Below are 16,345 nucleotides of genomic sequence, written 5' to 3' on the forward strand. Positions count from 1 at the left end.
AGGTATATTCCTTCATCCAAGGGTAATTAGTTAAAAATATTATATTTGTAATTCGGACCAATATACAACACACGCATAATTCGCTATCCATTTAAATTTTCCCGCAATTGAAAGTGCGAACAGCCGCAGCCAATCAAAAGCAGGCATATTGCTTGAGGCAATCTAAAACCATGGATATAGAAATATTAAGATCTAAAACACACGAAATATTATCGTTCTATTTGAATTTCCCGCAAATGAGATCCGCAGACAATCAAAAATAGGCACATTGCTTCTCCCCTGAGTGATACACCCCTTCGTCTAAAGTAGGACTTTATACTACATCCCTACTATAATTACTAGATCCGTGGTACCCACCATAATTTGGTTGTATATGCTGAATCTTGTGTACAACTAAAGAATCACGCTTATAAAATGTTTTATCACACACATCACATGAGAAAGATCTTTTATCAGCACTAGTATGCTGTTTCTTATGTACCCTTAACGTACTGCGTTGTGAAAAATATTTTTCACAAACACCACATTTATACGGTATGTCTCCAGTATGAGATTTTCTATGACAAGTTAAATAAGATTTTTTTGCAAATGCTTTATCACAAAAATCACATGAATATGGCTTTTCACCTGTATGAATTCGTTGATGTATAATTAAACTAGCTTTTTGTGTAAATTTCTGAGCACAAACATCACACGCATATGATTTTTCACGATTATGAGTTCGTTTATGAGTGGTTAAATGATGTTTGAAAGTAAATATTTTATCACAAATGTCACACATAAACTTTTGATGACTTTTTTTATGTAATTTTAATTTAGTTTTATTATAAAATATTTTATCACATGCACCACAGATATAAGTTTCCTCACATGAAATTAAATTTTCGTCTTTAATAATTAATTCCGTATTTAATTGCTGTTCCAATTTAACTCGTTCATCTGTGATTAGCTGCAAATTATTAACCTTTTCTTCACAAACTTCGTTTTTTACACAAACTTTTACATCGATTTCGGTATTTATAAGATTGTCACTAACATACGAGTTTTGATTATGTTCAGAATTATTCATATCATCACAGAGTGACGAATCCTGAATGTTTTCTGGTATAGAAACAATTTCAAAATTATCCCTATCATCTTCAAAAATTTCAGTTTTTACATTAACTAAAGAATTTTTTATTTTTAAATCGGCTACATTATTTTGATGAAGTTCCTCGCCACTAAAAGTCCAACTCTCAATATATTCAGGAACCGAAATTGCTTCAAAATTATGTTCATCATATTCTGAAAACTCGGTTTTCACAAAAATTGAAGAATTTCCCTTTTCTAATTCGGGTGAACTCATTTTATAAACTTGTATGTATTTTGTAGAGGAGCTCTGAGCAAATTCTACAGAAGAAATTGTTAAGTTTGGTTCATCATTTTGACTATCGTTATTATTCATACAATCTAAAGATTTTTCCGTTCCACGCGAAGGCGAGTTTTGAATACTTTCATAAGAGGGAATAGTTGCATCATCATCAGAAAAATCAGGTTTTATACAAATTGGAGATTTTCTTCTTTTTTTTATTCTAGCTGTACGCTTCGTATAATTTTTTTCCCCACATGTAGTCGAATTTTGAATATATTTTGAGGCTATATTGAAATTATCATCGTCAGAAATTTGATTTTTAACGCAAGTTGAAGAATTTCTTCTCCCTTTTTTATCGTTATGGTGGGATAAAAAGCATTTATTATTTTTAATTAGAAGTCCTATTCGAATTGGAGACTCTGTTGCTTTAACTAATTCTTCGCGAGTGTTATGAAACAGTTGCTGTGAGATACTGGAAATAAATGGTTCCGCAACTGTATCTTGCTTTCGAGCAATTTTCATTTGCTCTATATTTTCCTGTTGAAGTTTCTTTTCTGAATTTGATAACTGTGAATATTCAACAGATTGTGAATTTGCTTCTAAATTTAAATGCGGTACAACATGTTCATGTAACCTGATACGCCCGCCAACTGTTTTAAAATAAACCCAATTCTCTGCATCGATTGGTAACTGGAAATCAATTATTTTATATAGAACTATAAATTAAATGTTATATAACAATGGTTGTAAAACGTTATGCAAAACAGAATGCCACTCACATTAAAATGATCCTCACAACAAAAAACACTTCTAGAACTTCTGTAATTTGCGCCAACAGATTTGAACCATAATTTTCGACGATTATCTGGTTTGGGTACTGATAGAAATAATTTCGATGGGCTATCTTGACTATTATTTGAACAGGATGGCACAAAACATTTTTTCAACATTTTAATATAATGTTGGATAAACAGGTTAAAACATATGATTTTGAAATAGTAGTGTATATGCGCAATAGTTTGTCGCGTCGATGTATATGACATCATCAAACAGCGGATTTTTTGAACGTTATCGGAGCTAGTTTCGATGTTTCACACACGTGGAACATGGTAAATTTAAAGTATTCGTGTAATTTTTCGATTTCCTTGAATATGATCTTTTAATTTTGCAGTATTGTGTAAAGAAATGGATTAGCACATCGATTTCAAACCACCGTCTCTCATTACTAGAATGGTATCTTCTTATTGTTAAAGCAAAGAGGTTATACATAAGATAGAGGCTTAAACGAATAAGAAACGCAATAGAAATTTTTGACCGTTAAAGCAGAGACCGAAAAAAGGGACCGTCTTCCCTCTTTGTCTTTAAGCCTGACAAAGTGCTATACTAATATTTTGAATTATTGTATAAACACGTGCATGTCTGTGTATAGACCTTTTTCATGAAAAACAGAAATGCTTTTTGATAATTCTTTATGAAAAAATAGGTCGAGTAGAGCCTGTAACTCGAAAATTACACATTTTGAAGAATAAAATCACTGTGAAAAAAATTGTAAAAAATTCACAATATTTGAAATAATTTAAAACGAGTTGAAATAATTTTTTTTGGCTCCAACGCACACGTGATCTGTGATGTCAATCCGACAAACAATGACAATAAAACAGCCGCATTAATATATCATTATTATCAAGTTTAAATGACGTCAAACCTACCTTCGTGTAACATCGTGTGTTTCCGAATCGTTTTCGCCAATTTACTTTCAATTAAAAAAAAGAAAAGAAATGTGAAAAAGGTCTATTTCATAAAAGTAATATAAGACAGACAAAAGCAGCTATACGCGTACTTTTTTTAGGTCTCTCTCTATAACGATCAACCATTTGGATGGCCACATTACGGTTCTATGTTATCACTTCTATGAGCTAAACACATGTTTTTTATTTTGACACTTTGGAAATGTCAAATTAATTATTATATTATTTGATTTACAAAAGGTACCGGTTAATATGTTATTTTTCCTTTATAAAAATAATTTTCTATGAATTTAAAATGGAATGTGAATTGTCTAAGATAACATTTTACAATCTGTGTAATTGTTTAGAGAATATTGTGCAAGTAGACAGCAAAGAACAAAAATGTGAAACCCTTGTAAACTTGTTTAATAACGTATTTAAGACACAAGATGTAAATCAAATATTTAACATATTACGATTAATTTTACCAGAATTTGATAAATCACGAACTACATATGGAATGAAAGAGGCTGCAATTGGAAAATATGTTGCACATACATTTAACATTGATAAACATTCAGATGATTATAAAATGTTATACATAAACGATTATCCAGAAATGAAACGTTCCAAAGACTACGCGTTAGTTGTATCAAAAATATTATATCGGTATCATAATACACCACCAAGTGAATTAAATATTTTTAAAATTAACGAATATTTAACAAACATTTCAAAAAAATCAGACTTTTATAAAAATTTGTTAAATATCTTGTCACCTGTCGAAAATAAATGGATTATTCGAATCATTTTAAAAAATATCCGATTAGGTTTAACACCTGAAAGTATTTTAACATTATTTCATCCAAGAGCAGTAAGTTTATTCGAACACAATAACGATCTATATTCGATTATAAAAAATTGCATCCAACCCGAACGTATTATCGAAGGGAATGGATTAGATTTGTTTCAATTCATACGTCCAATGCTTTCTATTAAAGCGTCGAAAAAATTATTATCCGAAATAGCTTTAATTAATTATTTCGTTGAGGAAAAATTCGATGGTGAACGATTTCAGTTACATTATGATCGTAATAAAAAGGAATGTAAATGGTTTTCACGAAATGGACATGTTTACCCATTTGAAGCGTTAACTAATGAAATTCCTTCAATTTTAATATCAACTGTTGAAAATGTTATTCTGGATGGGGAAATGGTGGGGTTTAATTTGAATACGAAGAAATACGGAACCAAAGGTTTTAATTATGATATTAAAAAAGTCAAGGATACCAGTAGCTACCAAGCATCGTTTATTATTTTCGATATTATTTATTTAAATCATCGGAATTTATCTGAAGCTCCGTTGCAAGAACGAAGGAAATTATTGGAAACTAATTTATTAAAATATGAGAACGATTTTATTAAAATTAGCATCGTAAACCATTTAGAAAACTACAACGATATTCTTAAATATTTAACCAAAGCGATAAGTAATGATTTAGAGGGGATCGTTATTAAAGATCCTACTTCATTCTACTTATCGAATAAACGTACATCAAATTGGATTAAAATCAAACCAGATTACTTTGAAGGATTAATAACAGATTTAGATTTATTAATTATTGGAGGATACTACGGGGACGGCCGTCAAAGTGGGCAAATTGCAACATTTTTACTAGCCGTTTTCGATGAAACACAAAATAATTACGTATCGATCGGACAATCTGGTTTAGGTTTAACAAAAAATGACCTAATAAAGTTACAGATAAAATTGGGACCACATTGGCAAAAAGTAGGAAAAAATGATAAAATGCCAAAAATGGTGAAATGGGGTAAAGAGAAACCACATGTTTGGATTGAACCCAAACATTCGATTATATTAGAAATAAAAGCCTCAGAATTACATCGTTCTGATAATTTCATAACAAAGTATACATTACGATTTCCGCGGATTGTTCGTGTTCGATATGACAAACCCTTCGATCAATGTTTAAAATTAAGTGAATATCGTGAGCTTGTTTCAAATAAACATGATAAGCCTGTTGTTAAATTAGCACGATTACCAACGATTAATGATTTACTTATTACCAGTGATAATGATACAATTCAAAATATTAAAACTGAGCCAATAGTACCATTAAATCGTATATTGAATGATCGAAAATTCTCTGTATTATCTGGTACCGAAAATCTAACAGAAACTGATATAAAAAAGTTAATAATCGAAAATGGTGGTATTGTAATAAATAATTATAAGAATCATGAAGATTGTTTATTAATTGGTGATAAGAGAAATTTTCTAATACAAACTGAAATAAATTTAAATAAGCGAGATATCGTAAAAGTAAGTTGGTTATTAAAAATTATTGCAAATCAAAAATATATTGATTGGAATCCTGAAGATGCGCTTTTAGTATGTACATTGGAACGAAAAAAAGAATTTAATTTAAATTTTGATTCGTATTGTGATCATTATACGAGACATGCCGATTATAACTCATTAGAAAACTGTTTAAATAATATGTCAAATACAATGGACATTTGTTGACAATAAATAAAAATAGATAAAATTTTATAAATAATTGTTTTTCATATATTAAATCCTGGGAAATCATATAAAATAGATAGGCAACTCTAAGATTTTTGAAACCTTAATCGTCACGAATGCATTTAGGTACATCGAAATGGTTTCATTTCTCATAAAAGAAAGAAAAATAAAACGAAATATTATAGTAAATAAATTTATTAAATAACAATTTAATAATAATAGATTAATCTTGATCCATTTTAAGTGATAAATTATTCATATCATTTAGCGTATCACCTAACTCTGATGATTCATTTTCCACTTTCATTTCAATTAATTTTCGTTTTGAAAATCTTCCATTCACTAAAATTTATAAAAATAGAAAACAATTTTAAATAAAAAATTCAAATCAATGTCGTTATGTATAAATGAACTTACCTAAATCATCATTTAGTAAATTAATCACTTTTAAATTTTTATTCTTATTATCTGAACCAGCAGCCACAACAAATGGATTATTTGGGCATGATCCAAAGCATTGTATTTGTCCGATATTTATATGTTTTTCATTTATTTTCGTTGGTTGTGTTTCACATTTATAGTCATCGGTTACATTGTTATTATATAAATCCCATGTTGAAATATTTCCATCATGGGAAGATGTTACAACTAATCCTGGACATTTAGAACTCACATATATACCTTAAATTAAAAAAAAAAATTCAGCAAATAAAATTAGTTTTCAGTTCATAGCTGAGATAATTAAGTAATTTCACTTAAACACTAGTGATTTATCGGCTAAAAGGACTTAGAGCTTATTTAATTATTAACCTGTTATTTCTTTTTCATGAGCTTGGAAGTTCCATAGTGGTGTTTTATTTCTACAATCAATATATGATAAATACCCATCACTTGTACCAGTTAAATAACAGAATGGTTCGAAACTATTCCACGTGACTATTTCTATTTCACCTGAATGTTCCCATTCTAAACAATTTTGTTTTGGATTATCTCGACAATCAAATACTCGCGTTTTTTTGTCACAACTACCAGTTAACAATGAATGCGATTCAAATGGATGCCACTGAATACTTTGAACCTATTAAAATAAAAATTAAAATTCTAAAAATTATTTTTATTGAATAAAACACAACACACAATACATGCAGGTTGAGGAATTAAGCGCAATATAATTTTTAACGCTAATAATAAATGTAACAATTTTTTAAGTAAGAGAAATTTGAATTAACGTGGGAATTTTGGAAAGGTAATTGTAAACTTACCTTTTCTTTAAATACTCTGATATCTTCACTAGGTTTTCCAATATTTAAATCCCACAATAAAACGGATTCATCAACTGAGCCACTACCTAGTACATGATTGTAATTTTCATTCCAGGCTAAGGCTAAAACTGCATCTGTATGACCTATAAATAAATAAGTTCGTCCTGAAGGTTTTTGCATGTAAACACAACACACAAATGTGTCCCTTTCTATTTTGATATAAATATTATGTGAATCTTGTGACAACAAGAAAAAGATTGATAGACAAACTCACTTTAGAGTAGGTATTTAGCGCCTTTTCTTAAAAAGGATTCTGGACCGCCAGGTGAAAAACCAAATAAAAGCATGAAAATTGATAGTTTTCCCAATGATTGCGTTCATTCACTAATTACGAATTGATCATGCCATTAATGGGGTCGAGTTAACGCGGATATGCGGGTTTTTTGGCTTTTTAGTCTACCCTGTCCCTGTGATTACGTACTAAACATACGATAGTGTCCCAATATCCTCACTCTTTTTAAACGTTACATTCTACTAGAATTTATATTTAATACCCACGAAAACTCTATCATCATCAACATCCTTACCTTTGCGAAGAGTATCTTTCGCTTTTAATTTTGATTTTTTTTTAGATTTTTTCTGACCAAGAACGTAAGCAGATTCTAAACCATTCATAACATCCAAATCCCAAACTTCTATAACGGGATCCATAGTGCCAACAGCACATAAATTACCTACAAAAACCAATAAAATGTTTATAATTTTATAATTTTTGAAAATAAATGTCAAGTATTACCTGGTTTTGGATCCGATGGATCAAAATTCAACCATTCAATACACAGAGGAAAATTTGGCAGCAAGAAGTCGTGATGGCAATACAAACAATCATCTTCTTCATTATAAACTGCAATCAACATAAAACAAATATTTGAATTTTACTTTCATAAATAGATTAATGAGTTTTCTCCAATAGGGAATATTCATGAAATTTAAATTTGGTTCAAATATTTTTCTTCCGTAACTTTAATGACTGGATATTTCAACTAAACCATTATTTTAGTAATTACTATCTTTTTAATTACTTATAATTAATTAATAAAAGTACAAACTCAGTGAGGGCATTTAAAAATACGGAAATTGAAATTTTTATACGGACGTGACATCAAAGTACGGGCTTGTCAAATTTGTTGACATACTGTATGATATTAATTACTTACATTTTATATGGTATTTCATTAAATTATACTATTCTACGACTTTTTATTAGAAAACTTAATAAAAACGAGTGTAAATTCTGTGTTGTAAATTCATTTTTTTTTAATGTAAATTATACATTGAACTGTCACCAATTGACAGATCACGCACTTATACGTCATCAACAGGGAGCGCCAAAAAACTGCGTTTACATATATCAAAATTATAATGTATTTTAAATATTTTTTTACACTTAAATACATCATTTTTAAGCAGTATTTATATTTTTTACTTTGTTATAACGGTGTAAACAATGAATTAAAAATATTAAAAAAATACATGAATATTTCCTATTATTAAGATATATTAAGCAATAAAAAATGTTGGAATTGTCTAACATTGCTTATGTAAATTCATTTACAACCCCGGGTATTACCGAGCCAACAGACTAAAAGTATATGTATACTCACCATAAACTTCTAATATACTTGCATCTCCTTCAACATGCCCAACTAGAAGGAGATTGTCATTGGGTTTAATAATATCATCCTCTTTCTCACTATCATCATCATTATCTTCAACTGAATCATTTCCATCATCACATTCAACGATGCGATCAAACAATAAAAAAGGATTTGGCTTTTCAGCTTCACTTTCATAAGATGCAAAATTAAATTCATCATTTGGATCAACAGTGCTTGGTTCATTTTCTACAGCCTCAGTTTCAGTCTCATCTTCAAGTGTTTCATCAATTGCTTGATTTTCTTCTTCTGTTATATCACTATAAAAATGCGCAATGAATTTAGTAACCTCTTCTAGTTTTATAAATTATGTATCTTACTCTGCATCTTCTTTTATTTTCTTGATTATTTCCTTCACCTCTTTAGGGGTAAATTCTATCTAAAAGAATACATGATTTTAACAGATAATGACAAAGACAAAATTAAATAATAATTAATAATATAAATACTTTATCTGGCTGAGCTTTTGCAACTCCTTGTTTAACCCATTTTAAGCAAGGAATTACATTGATATTTGTTTGTTCATATTCTTCCATTTCATCAATTCTGTATAAACCACGTGCAATCAAATTCTTGAACTTGTCAAAATGTGTCAAACTTTAAATTATACATAACCAAACATTTAATATCCTCAAATATTAATCAGGGTGCGTTCACTTGAAGCAGCTTGAATGACGACGACTCACTCTACGGATACTATTACTACGGATCTAGTAATTATAGTAGGGATGTAGTATAAAGTCCTACTTTAGACAAGGGGGGTGTATCACTCAAGGGGGAAGCAATGTGCCTACTTTTGATTGGCTGCGGCTTTCATTTGCGGGAAATTCAAATAGAACGATAATATTTCGTGTGTTTTAAATTTTAATATTTCTATATCCATGGTTTTAGAGTTAGCCTCAAGCAATATGCCTGCTTTTGATTGACTGCGGCTGTTCACACTCTCAAATGCGGGAAAATTTAAATGAGTAGCGAATTCTGCGTGTGTTGTAGATCCCTAAAGAAAAAAATGTATTTTTTTAAATACAATTTAGAAATTAATTACAAATATAATATTTTTAACTAATTACCCTTGGATGAAGGAATATACCTTTAATATTCCTATGACCGACTAATTGTCTAAAGAATATATTGTAAATAATATTAGGTTTACGGGTACATAATTCAGTACATAAATAAGTAATAATTTCCCCAAATAAATTTTTACATTAATTTCATATTTTAAAAATTCTATAATACGTTGAAATTTAGTTTTGAAAATTAATCGACGTATTTTCGAGACACTCTTAAGCCTTCTTTTGAATTTCATTAGTTAACTTATAATAGTTGTAACACTAGGGTTGAAGATTGATATTCATTAAATTGAATAGACCTTTTCATCGATTTGTTTTTGTTTCGGACAGTTGTCAAAAAACTATTCAACCTGAGAAAGTTAATTATATAATAATATATTTTATCTTTTTCAAGCAACGCTTTTTGACAAGGATAGAAGATATAAGATATGTCTTTACTTGGTTGAAAACAGTCCGAAACAAAAAAGAATCATTTTGTAAATGAAAAGCCCTATAGAATATTGTTGCGTTTAGGTTACTTATATCGTTGAAAAAATTGTTTTAAAACAAGCATAAATACTTCGCATATTTATTTTTCTTTACAAATTTTACATATCTTTTGAATATAAGATTATTTATTTATGTTGTCCACATACGTCAACCATATGTCAAACATGTTTCCATGCTTACAAACGAATCAAAAACACTTAAAGAAGGCTTTGAGCATACTTTCAGCATGCGCCTAGTTAACAGCCAATAGAAAGTAGGCACAATGATACTCTGCCTCTTCCCCTGAGTGAGACTCACCCCACTTGGTTATACTCCATCCCTATTAAAATATTTCTATATCCATGAATTACACTCCGCCCCTTCTTTTCCTTTGTCCATGATATATATACCCTTTGCTTACTAACGCCATTATAATCCCTTTATTTAATGCTATTTTGTGGACACTTTTTGATTCAAACAGCCATATATGATCGTATTCCTTATCTGTACATTTCCTAAGCGTTGGGCTTGTGCTATTACTAGAAGTAAGTGCTATATTTAGCGTGGGAGTGGAAACTAAAAGCTTGCCTTTAAAATTCAATAGATCTTTTCATTTTAAAAAGTGATTACCTTTTGTTTCGAACAGTTTGTTAAAAAACTAATGTGATAAAATGAATAACAAATATCTTGTACCTTTGTCTAACTTATTACTGGCTGTTATACGAAATTACGAAACAATGATGAGTCGTAATTGAAATGAAAAGATCTATTCACAAAAATCGTAAATTCATAATTATTTACTTTTTGTCTGTAGATTGTTTTTAAATCTGTTTCAACAAATTTAAAACTTTTAAAAATCGTTTATGAACTTTTTTTGTCAAGATACAGTTTTTTCTTGTTCGGCACTAGTCCAATATTTGCTTTTGATGTTCATGATAAACAAATGAGTTCTAGGTGTTTTAGAGGTCTATGATGTTTGCATTCCCTAAGCACGTGTGAAAATAACTTACGTCAAATCATCAGCGTGAAGTCGTAAATCGAAAAATCGCATAAAATTGAAATTACAAAAAATTGAAAAAATGACATTAGAGACTCCACCTAGAGACGACGATGCGAGTCCAATGAATGAAGATGATGGTTTTAATGGAGATGGTTTTGTTGGAGATGATTCGGCTGGAGATTTTGAAATTGTGGAAGTACTATCAATTAATTCCAATTCTGATTCAGAATCCGATGATGAATGTACCTGTCCTAAAATAGCTTCAAAACTTACATTAACTCACAATGAATCAGTGTTTTCCGCACATTTTAGTCCAAATAATGAACTAATTGTAACTGCGTCGCAAGAAGACAAAGCCTGTGTTTGGAATGCAGATACCGGTGAGTTAGTTTTTGAATGTACAGGACATGAAGATTCTGTAATTGAAGCCAAGTTTAACAATTCTGGAACTTATGTCGCAACTGGTGATATGAATGGCAGCGTGAAGGTTTGGAAAGTTGAATCAAAAACATTACATGATGAAAATACTCCAATGGGTGATGAAGTATCCTGGCTATTTTGGCATCCTATTACAAATGTTTTGTTTGCAGGTATGTTATTACACATCCAGACTGAAATTATCAAATATTTATCTCATCAAATAATACAAATCTATTAGACTAAAAACTCATAGGGTAAGAGCCAGCGCCTGCCAGACATACGTTAAAGTATAAAAGCTGAAATTTTTTTTTGCGAATTCTCACTGGTGTAGGGAACAATCTTTAGGGGCTACAAAGCTTGACTAACGGTACTTTCGGTAGGTATCAGGTAATTAGGGGCGCAGTACCCGAGCTCTCTCACGTTAAAGTATAAAAGCTGAAATTTACACACAGTGTTCAAATGACCATTTTAAGTCAATATTGAAAAAGACAGACCAATCCGAAGGGGCTAACAATCCCCCAGACGCGGTAGAAGGTCAAATGCACAAAATACACAATCTACATTTTATTATTATTATTCAAAACATATTTTTGGATTATCGTGTCTCAGCAATTTTTTTGCCTTCTGTAAGACAAAACAGAATTCCGTAATTCAAAAATTAAAAAAAAGTTAACATTTAACAAATTTTTTTAGTCTGGCGGGCGTAACTTGTTTTTCAGTCATTTTCACTTTATAATGTTAGGTGGGTGCCTTTTTCTGTTATGGGCACTTATACCAAAAACGGCGTACCATACTGAACGTCGATCTATCAGCCGGGACATCGAGCTTTCCCCCTCCAGATTACTTCCCTCCTTTGAGAGGTTTATGATTTTAAATGATATACAAAAGAAACATTGAAAAAAATTATTTTTCAAAATCGAAGCTGTTATTGAGAACTCGCTAAGAATGGCTATTTCACGTATGCCTTACACATAGCTGCATTCTTTGATATACTCAATAGTTTTATTTCTAAAATAAAAAACCTTGGACACCGCGCTGGCTGATGTTGAGCATAAAAAATTCTAATTATCCAATTTTCCCTATAGGCTGTTTAAAATAGACATTGAAGAATCTAATAATGTTTTCGCAATATTTGTTATTAAAGTCAAAAATTACCAAAGTGAAATCGCTTTAAAAAATTGAGTTAAATATCCCCGCATATGGCGCTAAATTCGTTTCGCACGCAACGAATGAACAATAAATAAATTATGAGTAATTTCATTTTTTAGGATTTAAATCGGGTGATTCGTACATGTGGCGGCTCCCAATGACTGAATTTAAAATATTATTTGGGCGAGGTAGTGAAAATGTTTGCGGTGCATTACTTCCAGATGGTAAACGACTTGCTGTTGGTTACCATGATGGAACAGTGACAATATTTGATTTAAAAACTGCAAAAGAAATATGTAGTTATAAAAAACGCCAAGAAGTAGCAGTAACTGCGATTGATTGTTATAGTGATAATAATTTAATTGCAATTGGTTACGAAGATGAGGGCATTGTAATTATCAAATCTACAAATGGAAATGAAGTTGCTGTACTGAAGAAAGAAGATTTTAATGCAGAGAATTATACGGAAGCTGTTAAATTTGGAATAGGACCTACTAGTAATATTTTAGCTGCAGGTGAGTTTCAAAATTTCAATTTAAGCATTAAATTTAAATTCACAAGCTCAATGTTTTGAAATTGTGAATAGAAACGGTAACACTAACGAGTATGCTATCTTTCCTCGAGACTTTCCCTTATAAAACGAAAGTATTTTGTTCCTTCAAAACGAAATTAAATAGTTTGCCACGATTTCCCAAATTTCTAGCCTTGTTAAAATGTACACCAAAAATTCCGATCGGCCTATTATACAAGACCACCGATGTAGAAAATTCAAAAGCATTATATTTAACTTTTTTTCTTATAGTATTCTATAGTTTTCTTATAGTAGTAGCTATTAACCAATTGTCTAATTATTATTTTTGAAATTATTAATTATTTTTTCTAAAGATTTCTTGGAAAATCTTTATGCATTGTACTTATATTAGAATATGTAGCGTGTCTATTTAAATCTCTGCTTTCGAAAATATTCACATTCAGCTATTCACTTTTGACATCGAATGTGCAGGGTGTCACATATTGAAAAAGTTCGATATAAATGTTAATAGTAAATATGTTGGAGTATATTTAAAGAATTTTGTAAAATAAAAATTACATGTATGAAACGCGAAGGTGGATACGTTGAGGTAAAAACGAACTGAAGGTAACTGTTTAGGAATGAATTATTAATGATGGGAATGTTTTGACAACTTCAATTTTAAATTAAATTTTTCAAATCCTACTTATAAAACACGTTATCTGTTATCGTAATTAATCATTCATCATACTTGAAATGTTTATTTGCTGATTTGACACATTTAATGAATGAATGTAATAAAATAATTAATACAGAACATCTATTTTTCAAACGTTACATTAAAAACACAATTACTATTGCTGACGTAAGTGACAACAATAATCTTCAGTTCGCTTTTGTCTCAACGTATCCACGTTCGCGTTCCATACATTTATTAATTGTTCTTTTAGTAAAAGAACAATTACAAAAGACTTTTACAAAATTCTTTAAATACACTCTTACACATCACAGACTGATTTCTTGAACTGTTTCTTTTATTATCTGTTCTTAATAAATTTCTAAACGAGCATTAACAATCCTATCGAACTTTTTCAATTTGTTTACACACTGTATAATTCGATGTTCAAAAGTGAATAGCTGAACATTATAGTAAAAAAGTTTTCCATATGTAGCCAACTTAAATAGACACGTTGTAGATGGACACCATAACTTAGTAATATAAAATATATCAATAAAACGAGGGCATTCCTTACTAAGCAACCAACCTAATTAAATTCACGTGCCCGAAGCGATTTCCCCTTGCCGCTTTTTCATTATCAATGATGCATTTTTATAATAGCATTAACACTTTTTAGCCAATGGTAGTGAAATAAATTTTTGGGATTTTTCACGACAGTCTTTACGTAAATCAGTGAAATTACCAAACGAGCACCCAGCAAGAATACAATGGAATAAAAATGGTATTTTGTATGTGGCAGGTGTCCATAAAAATAATATTTATGGTATTGATGGCCGAAGTGGTGAAGTGATCTCAATATTTAAAGAACATACAGATTCTATTCTTGATATATGTTTATCAAATGATAATAAATTTTTAATGAGTGCATCAGATGATGGTACCGTTAAAGTATTTGATATATCTATAAATCCAGACGCAAATAGTAACAGTGCTAGCAGCGACTAATCTTATTTTTTTATAATTTTGATTAAAAAAGTGTAAATATGTGTTAATTTTTATTTAAGAATAAATATTTTGATATGATATTTTTGCATTGATTGAAAATTAATTTGTAGTAATGCGTATTTTCTTAACGGATTAAATATATTGCAGAAGTAACAAATGGCTTTATTTTAGTTAAATAAAATCAAAATTTTTTTCTATAACAAGTGAAAACAAACAATTGACTGAGTTAATTTTTAAAATACCATATATAGACAGTGTTGACTATGCTTTCGTTTGTTTTTGTGTCATCTAAGTAAAGAAAGATAAACAAACACATACATAATATATGTAGCGTATAAATTTAAAATATAAACAATAGGTACCTGTATATACATACTACATAATGTTTCTAAGCTAATTTGCGCCCTCATGGGTAAACAGTGATCTTTACGTTAAAATGTTTCAAGAAAAAGTTGTTCATTTTTTTATAAGGAAGATTTTTTACATTTAAACTTTTGTTATATCTCTAACGGTTTACAAGATGGCTCCTACAGACTCAAGACATTGACCTATGTTGCTCATTTACGAACTCAACCTCACTATTTAAGTCCTGAGTACACTATAAAAATTTCAACTTGATATCTCTTCGTTTTTGAGTTATCTTGTTGACAGACGGACGGACAGACAACTGAAAATGGACTAATTAGGTGATTTTATGAATACCTATACCAAAATTTTGTTCGTAGCATCAATATTTTAAGTGTTGCAAACTTGGGACTAAATTTAATATACCTTGATATATTTCACGTATATATAGTATAAAATATGTATTTATTAACCAACTTCGAAAATAAGGAATATGATTAAGTATGCTTACAAAAAATAAGGATGGAATTCTTTTAAATTAAAAATGTATAAAATCTTTAAAAGTACAAAATTAATTTTTGGGGAAAAAAAGGACAGACTTATAAGATGCATAAATTTTTTAAATTAATTTAGTGAGCAAACGAATATTAACTATCATATAAATATTTTACTTAAAAGTCTCATTAAGCTCAAATTATAATTACAGTCGGTCCTATTGTGTTAATTTATTTTAAACTTCAAATCAAAATTCCACGTTTTAACTTGCAGATTTAAGGTAAAAAATATGTATGTTTTCACAATAAAGGAATATAGATAAGGAATAATGTTAAAAGAATCATCACACTATGCTTACATCATTATAGAACTTTATAAATTTCTTTCAGATATATACCAAATACACCTGTCGCTAGCAAGAGTTGTATGGCCATGAAAGATTAACAAGAGATTTAGATTTAGAATAATTGTTTTTTAATTTGAACCTTTTTCGAATTATTGCCAAACACAAAAAAAATATTTTGCTTGTTAATTCTAAGCAGAAAAATTGCCAAGGCAACATCTATCAATCCGAATCAAAACTTCACAAAATGATTT

General features: G+C 29.7%; 4 protein-coding genes across 4 annotated transcripts; 2 read left to right on the top strand and 2 right to left on the bottom strand.

The window, feature by feature from the left end:
* Positions 1 to 313: 313 nt before the first annotated feature.
* LOC123291897 (myoneurin-like) lies at positions 314 to 2,305 on the bottom strand. The gene is made up of 3 exons (XM_044872350.1): positions 2,131 to 2,305; positions 1,196 to 2,041; positions 314 to 676 (listed from the first exon to the last, which is right to left on the bottom strand). The coding sequence occupies exons 1-3, from the start codon at positions 2,299 to 2,301 to the stop codon at positions 314 to 316; spliced, it is 1,380 nt and encodes a 459-aa protein (XP_044728285.1). The 5' UTR covers positions 2,302 to 2,305.
* Positions 2,306 to 3,350: 1,045 nt separating this feature from the next.
* On the top strand, positions 3,351 to 5,626 carry LOC123291904 (DNA ligase 4). The gene has a single exon (XM_044872363.1). The coding sequence runs from the start codon at positions 3,395 to 3,397 to the stop codon at positions 5,624 to 5,626; it is 2,232 nt and encodes a 743-aa protein (XP_044728298.1). The 5' UTR covers positions 3,351 to 3,394.
* Positions 5,627 to 5,805: 179 nt separating this feature from the next.
* LOC123304929 (periodic tryptophan protein 1 homolog) lies at positions 5,806 to 9,212 on the bottom strand. The gene is made up of 9 exons (XM_044886482.1): positions 9,053 to 9,212; positions 8,924 to 8,982; positions 8,553 to 8,863; positions 7,685 to 7,792; positions 7,476 to 7,622; positions 6,889 to 7,031; positions 6,437 to 6,704; positions 6,044 to 6,307; positions 5,806 to 5,968 (listed from the first exon to the last, which is right to left on the bottom strand). Exons 1-9 carry the CDS (start codon positions 9,137 to 9,139, stop codon positions 5,850 to 5,852), a joined length of 1,506 nt encoding a protein of 501 aa, XP_044742417.1. The 5' UTR covers positions 9,140 to 9,212; the 3' UTR covers positions 5,806 to 5,849.
* A 1,908-nt stretch (positions 9,213 to 11,120) lies between these two features.
* LOC123305071 (angio-associated migratory cell protein) lies at positions 11,121 to 14,940 on the top strand. The gene is made up of 3 exons (XM_044886681.1): positions 11,121 to 11,734; positions 12,833 to 13,228; positions 14,580 to 14,940. Exons 1-3 carry the CDS (start codon positions 11,224 to 11,226, stop codon positions 14,906 to 14,908), a joined length of 1,236 nt encoding a protein of 411 aa, XP_044742616.1. The 5' UTR covers positions 11,121 to 11,223; the 3' UTR covers positions 14,909 to 14,940.
* The last annotated feature ends 1,405 nt before the right edge of the window (positions 14,941 to 16,345 follow it).

This window comes from Chrysoperla carnea, chromosome 1 (assembly GCF_905475395.1).
Source record: "Chrysoperla carnea chromosome 1, inChrCarn1.1, whole genome shotgun sequence".
In the NCBI taxonomy this organism is placed as follows: domain Eukaryota; kingdom Metazoa; phylum Arthropoda; class Insecta; order Neuroptera; family Chrysopidae; genus Chrysoperla; species Chrysoperla carnea.

Coding starts and splice junctions, on each gene's coding strand:
- LOC123305071 (XM_044886681.1), top strand. CDS start 11,224: ATGACATTAGAGACTCCACCTAGAGACGACGATGCGAGTCCAATGAAT. Junction 11,735..12,832: donor TACAAATGTTTTGTTTGCAG/GTATGTTATTAC, acceptor TTCATTTTTTAG/GATTTAAATCGGGTGATTCG. Junction 13,229..14,579: donor TAGTAATATTTTAGCTGCAG/GTGAGTTTCAAA, acceptor AACACTTTTTAG/CCAATGGTAGTGAAATAAAT.
- LOC123291904 (XM_044872363.1), top strand. CDS start 3,395: ATGGAATGTGAATTGTCTAAGATAACATTTTACAATCTGTGTAATTGT.
- LOC123291897 (XM_044872350.1), bottom strand. CDS start 2,301: ATGTTGAAAAAATGTTTTGTGCCATCCTGTTCAAATAATAGTCAAGAT. Junction 2,042..2,130: donor GTTGTGAGGATCATTTTAAT/GTGAGTGGCATT, acceptor ATTGATTTCCAG/TTACCAATCGATGCAGAGAA. Junction 677..1,195: donor AGGAACTTCATCAAAATAAT/GTAGCCGATTTA, acceptor GTTTGTGCTCAG/AAATTTACACAAAAAGCTAG.
- LOC123304929 (XM_044886482.1), bottom strand. CDS start 9,139: ATGGAAGAATATGAACAAACAAATATCAATGTAATTCCTTGCTTAAAA. Junction 8,983..9,052: donor CAAAAGCTCAGCCAGATAAA/GTATTTATATTA, acceptor GTATTCTTTTAG/ATAGAATTTACCCCTAAAGA. Junction 7,032..7,475: donor GAAAGATACTCTTCGCAAAG/GTAAGGATGTTG, acceptor ATTTATTTATAG/GTCATACAGATGCAGTTTTA.